General features: G+C 33.8%; 1 protein-coding gene across 1 annotated transcript in view; it reads left to right on the top strand.

Annotated features, from left to right (window-relative positions):
- The first annotated feature begins 353 nt into the window (after positions 1–353).
- Positions 354–6,962, top strand: part of LOC137403575 (ATP-binding cassette sub-family F member 3-like) — a 51,457-nt gene continuing 44,848 nt past the window's right edge. Inside the window, exons 1-3 of the mRNA XM_068089537.1 lie at positions 354–505; positions 1,407–1,545; positions 6,737–6,863. Of these exons, the coding sequence (XP_067945638.1) occupies positions 439–505; positions 1,407–1,545; positions 6,737–6,863 (333 nt within the window). The 5' untranslated portion in view covers positions 354–438. The remainder of the gene's footprint in view (positions 506–1,406; positions 1,546–6,736; positions 6,864–6,962) is intronic.

Raw genomic sequence — 6,962 nt, 5'->3', positions numbered from 1 at the left:
GACAATGACCAAACTTGTACGGGCAAAATTGTAACAGACAGGGAGCTACAAAAAATCCAGTAAGAAGTTATCTTCCTTCCGCCCTATAATATATTGGCTGGATGATTCCCAAGAATACGATCTTTTCATGGCTGTTACAATTAATACAATTAATTAAGTAGGCATCGTCTGTTCTATTCCACATTCCAGTTGCTGTTAAAACAATTCGTCAAAAACATGACAGTAATTTTTCAATAAGTCAGAATATAATTTTTAAAAAATATTTCTTTAATTTTGTTTTACAAAAACCGTATAAAATCTTCAAGTGTTTACGAAAAATATTTAAGGTTATAGTAATGTTTCCTGTCAAAAAACATCGCACCAACGAAGCTCACGCAGTCTCATTCATTTTAAGCTTCAAATGATTCTGACCTAGAGAAAAGATTAGCCAGTTTAACAATGGCAGAAGAATTGTTGTTGGAATATTTTCCTTCTATCGAAGGGGAATTTCTCCAGTATGTTACCGGTAAGAAGCGAAAATAAATGATCAAGCGTCCCATAGAATTGTCCCAACTTAGTTTTTTTAATATGTAATATTAAGCATGTGCATACCTGCCAACTCTCATGCATTGGGCGTGAGACTCACGTAATCACCCTAAAGAAAAAATGAAAATATGTGAGATTTTTTCCCCAATTTCCACAATTTTATATATACTATCATTGATACATCAATTGCCCCAAAACCAAATCTCACGCATTGCCCCACTCTTGGGTTGGCAGGCCTGAGCATGTGCTTTTGACTTGGGTCTGAAGCGTTTACTCATAACAGTAAAGTATGGTATTTAGTAAATACTGTAACTGATGAAGGTTAAAATTACGTTTGCCCTGTTCAGCTGCTCTCATTCGAGCTCAACCTTTCGAGCTCCTTGTAATGAATTATTTCTTAACTTTGCACTAGATCATATCATAACCTGACAATGACAAAATTCTAAATAGAGCATTATTGATAGTTGTAACAGGCCCTAAATTCCAGATCAGTCCTAAATTCAGTAAACTGATAAAAATTAGGGTGAAAAAGGTACGCACAGTTTGCTTGTCAAAATTTAAGGAGGCCTCATGTAAAATGTTCATTAGCCATGCAAAACACTTTCCTTGTAAATGGAACATACTGCAGAATCCTAGTAGAGTTTTATGTAAAGAGAATATCAGCATAACAGGAGAGCATTAGAGAGCACAGGGAAGAGTTAATTTTGTGAATAATAGCTAACGGAAAAACAGAAGTCGGATGTCCCTTCTAATGTGTTTGCATTTACATTTATTTTATATTTAGAATTTATCTTTTAAACTTATAAATGACTGACATCATAGTTCAGGATGCAGGTATGTTAATAAAAAAGCATTAGTTACTGATTCTCTGATATTATTAGGTGTTCTTGAGGATTTTGAGGGCTCGTCTGATGATCTATATGATTCAATTGGAGGTATATTGCTTGAAATGGACACAAATGCCACTGAGGAAGGCATAACCGCCATCTGTAACAAGATTCATCATATTCTCGATCTTGAGTAGGTATTCTCTCTCTCACCCATTAGCAACAGCAGTATTGCAACAACAGCAAATTGGATTATTTTAGTCTCGATTGAAACTATATAGTTGTGATAAATTAATTTTCAAACAGGATTATTAAAATTAGTATTTATTTAAAAATAAAATAAATGAATAAACTTCAATATGGATGTTTGTTTATACTGACTGTCAAGCATATCGTATGCTTCAGCATATACTAGATGAATGCCCATTGTTGCCCGAGTGATAAAAAAGTCTTAGCACAGAAAATTTATTTTTATTCAACGCATAACAACAATTACCATTCTAACTTTCAAACTTCATATCATGAAAAAAGTGTTTTGTTCAGTACAAATAAATTAGGAGAAAAAATAAAACGACTGTAGAAGTGTTTAAATGTAAATGTGAAATAGTTAACAAACAAATGACTAAAAAAGTCTGTTTTGCTATGAGTACAATGAAAAATGATTTGATATACAAGCATATGATTTTAATTCATTTTTGTGTTGGCATCGTAAGGCCAGAAAATTGTATAGATCGGTATAAAAACTTATAGTAATTATCTAATGCAAACACCCCCTGGTAAAAACCCCCTGGTAAGTTAGTAACAAAACAATATGTTAACCTTAGTAGCTATAGTTACCTACAGTAACTTTAGTTTATTTAGTGGTTATGATTTGCAATGTGATCTGCAATCATTACAATATACTACATGCAGTGCATACCATAGGGATTTTGTACCCTAATGGGACGTACTGACAGATGTGTAACATAAACATTGAATTAAACTTAAATGAATTTAACTTACTAAACACAAACTTAAAGCGAAGTTTCAGTATGTATTTCACTAAACTTAAGCTTTGTCATCGCCTAAAATTTCATCACCTACTTGTTTTCAATTTCGTTTTTACTATAAGTTATCATTTATAATGCTGAATGTGTATCTCTTTCAGGCGTTGTGAGAGGTATTCCGACGAGTAGCGTATAGGCATCTTCATTATTTCGACGTAATCAGCACACCAACTGCCAAATTTAAATTTCTATAGAATTTTCTTAGTTGATATCGTATGGCAGGGCAAAGTCGAAAATTCTTTTTCTCTGTATGGCACGGATGAAATAATCAACAAAAATCATATAACATCGATATGGTAGCCCGAGGGAGCACTGTAGGATCTATTAATTAATAATAAAAGGTGCACATTTGGCGTGTGCAAAAAGGATATACGGTGCATGGTAAGAGCAATATGTGTGTTAAGAACGGCTTAGCCTTGTGGTTGACAAGTGACAGACTAACAGACAAAAACTGAGATGTACTCACTTTAGCGCATAGCATCTCGTTTGTTTTTATTTTATTTCAGAGTATAAATTACAACGATAAATATTGAGATAATTATGTAATATAGCAGTCTGTAAAAATCTAAATTAAAAAAAAATTCAGATGTAAAAACTAAATTAATAAAATCGAAATCAATTAAAAAGGTTTTTATTGGGACCTAATTTTGGAGACAGTTTGATTGTAAAATGTGTTATCAAAATACTTGGTGTAACATCTCCAAGTTGCTTTAAATATAATTTGTTTCATATACTTTTACTATTTTTATATTTTCTTAGTAATCATTCTAATCTTTTATTTCTACTTGCAAAACTTGTTCTTTGAAGAAGTTTTAGATGTTGCAAAAATGCTTTGTATTTTGAGACAAATAGTTGTATAATTTTACAAGATGTATCAACAAGTATGTATATAAAAATATATATAGATGTTTTGTTAAATTGAAGTTTAACTTTACTTAGTGATGACGCAATTACACGCTTAACCTTAGCCTGTGTATTCAACAGTTTTTAAATGTCTGAACATTGCAGGTTCTTAACCAGTTTAGCTGGGCAGACAACTGAAAACGGCAACTATCAGGCATTTGCTTGACTCATATTTATACAAATACTGCTTTGTGTTCAACTAAGGAGATATTCAGAATAATAACCTATTATGAAAAATACAAGAATATTTAAGTTCAAGGCTATGTCAATCATTTGCAAAGAAAAAATGGTGATATTTGAAGCATTATTCTTTGCGTCAAATCAGTTTTTAGTTCAAAGTTGATTTGTTTAGTGGTAAAGTTACGTATTTTTAGTGAAACTAACTGACGATGTAACCTTTGAATAAATATTTTCTTTCTTGTAAATGCTTACACTAAAATAATTTTCACCATATGATGTCCAACCATTCTCGAGATTCCAGTTTTGTAAATCAGTTTTCATTCAAGTTAATTTTTTCTATAGTGTTTAAATAATACTAAACAGTGCTCTATATTTTCCTCATACTATTTCAAGATGATAAATCAAGTGGCAGTGGCAGAAACACTTTCCTTAGAATTAAAGCAAGAAATCATAGAGCTATATGAGCAGACGTCATTCACAACTCATTCACATCCGACTAACTTTCATGATCTGCCTTAAATACCGGTCATTTATCAGAAAAATGTTATAATTTAACTTACTACTACACGAAACTGAATTAAGATAAGCTACTCATTCAATTTCCAAAGTAACCAGCCAAGTCTCCTCTTTCAAATGGTATAAAATTCAGATAGAGACTTCATATCACTTACATGTGTCTCAAAGAAGTGTTAGAAAATTTCTGATTTTCAAAAACCTCTACTTGCTGAAACAAAGTTGGAATTTTGCAATGAAAATGTTAAAAAAAATATAAGTGATTTAGCTAAAATTATAGTTTTGCTTCATACAATATAAAGTTATAAATATTATTGTTATATATAAAATTTATATTATATAATATTTATATTTATACATATACCGTTAGTCATGAAGGTAAAAATCATCTAATGAATTTAAGAAAAAGAGGAACATGCCTACGATTAGTGAAAACGTGACCTTACTAGCTTTAGCTCATCTAGTTTCTATTACGAGGTTTTCACTTTCCAGTCCCAGTCAACTGCGAACATGAGGGCTTACTGTAATGCAAATCTTCGAATGGATTCCTTTTAATGTTTGACTGTACACGCTTAATTGCTTTTTAGTGTTTTTTTGTGGCTTTCGATATTTTTTCTCATAGCAATAACTTCGATTTCACTTTCAGCTACATTGAAACAGCCAAGTCATATTTTAACCTGAAATACGTAGTAGCTGATTGGTGGTGTCAACTCGGCAGCTGTGTGTGACAGCTACACTGATATCATTTGAAGTGGTAAATAGTTTGCCTTACAATAATCGCTGTCAGAGTTTTTGGAAAGTGAACTTTTAAATTTGCTTGGTTTGTCTCAAGAGAGAATGTACATAGTGGTGAAGAGTTCAGGGTAAAAGGACAAACAAAAGGTGCGTACATTTGCTGCAAGCAAACCTGTTACGATCAATGCAGCTCCATGCTTTAAATATACGTTTTTAGGAGTTGTTATTCCTTTGAAAAAATGTGCAAGTCCAATTCATGTAGTTAATGAAGATTGTGTATAATTCAAATTTGATATGACTGCTTTACTGAAAGCACTAAGTTCACAGGATAGGTATTAGCTGAGCACATAACTAAGTTCACAGGATAGGTATTAGCTGAGCACATAACTAAGTTCACAGGCTAGGTATTAGCTGGGCACATAACCTAGTTCACAGGCTAGATATTTGCGGAGCACATTACTCTAGTTCACATGCTAGCTATTAGCTGGTTACATAACTTAAGTTCACAGGCTAGGTATTAGCTGGGCACATAACTTAAGTTCACAGGCTAGGTATTAGCTGGGCACATAACTTAAGTTCACAGGCTAGGTATTAGCTGGGCACATAAGGCTAACTTAAGTTCACAGGCTAAGTATTATCTGGGCACATAAGTTCGCAGGCTAGGTATTATCTGAGCACATAAGTTCACAGGTTAGGTGTTATATGGGCACATAAGTTTACAGGCTAGGTATTATCTGGTCATATAAGTTCTCAGGCTAGGTATTAGCTGGGCACATAAGTTCACATGGTCACATGTCCCACTCTCACTGACTGATCCAGCTATTTATTGCTGTTGGTTTACATCAGCAATGAATTGATTCTGTTAAGTTATACAGTAGCCTGATATGTTCTACAGTAGTCCTAGCTTTGAGGCAAACAGTTTGCTTGTCAGTGATGTTTGTCATTTTTAAATCAGTGAGTGCGGTTAAAAGATTGTTAAAACCGACAAAACTTGATCGCGTTTAAAATGCTCAGATTGAAGCAAAAGTGTTATTATGACATCTATAGTTGTACTTTGGCAAAGAGACTGACAGAATAAAGACGTGTGACGCTGCAACTTGAGCGCAATAGTCGATATCAATAAGGATAGAGACAGGCAGCCGCGCAGCTAGTGGCATCATTTTGGCATGTATTTTCTCTCCGAGCGTTTTAATCGCTATCAAGTTTTGTCAATTTTAACCTTGAAACATCCTGGCAGTCAGATCACCTCAAATATAAAAAAAACCATCACAAATGATAGAAACATATCGATACTTTCTGATAAAATTTTGTGCAATCTCATCTTTCGCAAGTTTTGCAAAATCTGTATATTTTGTGACCCTCCTTAATCAGATCATATGGAACACATTTACAACCATGCGTGTGTTGTCAAATCTCTTGCTCACAGTTTGTACTATCACACAGGGTAGTGAGGAGTGTGGTTGTTAGGGTGCGGTAACTACGCAGGTTTCTCATCTTTATCTGTACCAGCTCTTCAGTGCGGTAATGAATGACTGATGTCAATAGGCTGTCAGAAACAATCAACAATTGGTGCCATTAATTTGGTAGTTTCATTCATGTACTATGCCATAAAGTATCATAAATGTTTCATCTTTTAAACGCTGTATTCGTCTGTCCGAAACCAAGGTGGGCTGTTAGGAAAAAAATATTGCTTTGAATAGGATTTGAACCCACGACGTTCGGCCATTGAATTCTGAAAAAATTGAAAGTTTGTCAATTGAACAACTGCACCAATTCATCAACTACTAGCATTCACGAATAATTGTAAGTATAGTTATTACACCCGATGATTTCTCACGATGCTAGACTGCTTGGGTACTAGCGAAAATAAAGCTTTTGTCGCAGGAGTTTGCTACTCTTTGTTAATGCAAGAGAAGACAATGTAGATAAAAATCTTTATTGATTTTTTAATGCGTGTGGTCAGATTATTTTTTTAACTTTTCATCATATTTCTCTGTTTTTGTGCAGCGAGGGAAAAGATGTAGAGCACAAGAAGCTGGAGGCGCCAGTCATGTTTGGGGAAAGACTCGGGGAAGGAAAATCAGCTGGAGAGGACATGTCAATATGGCTTACAAAGAAGGATGAAAACAAAACTGTGAGTTGTGAAATTCTACTTGCGTGTCGAGCTAATCTATAGGAGGGGATTTATGTATATTGAGTTCCACAAGAGGAAATACGTGCCTTAGATAGGATA

Source organism: Watersipora subatra, chromosome 9 (genome assembly GCF_963576615.1).
Source record: "Watersipora subatra chromosome 9, tzWatSuba1.1, whole genome shotgun sequence".
Lineage (NCBI taxonomy): Eukaryota > Metazoa > Bryozoa > Gymnolaemata > Cheilostomatida > Watersiporidae > Watersipora > Watersipora subatra.
Note: the sequence above shows the minus strand (reverse complement) of the source record. Positions and strands in the feature narration are given on the sequence as shown.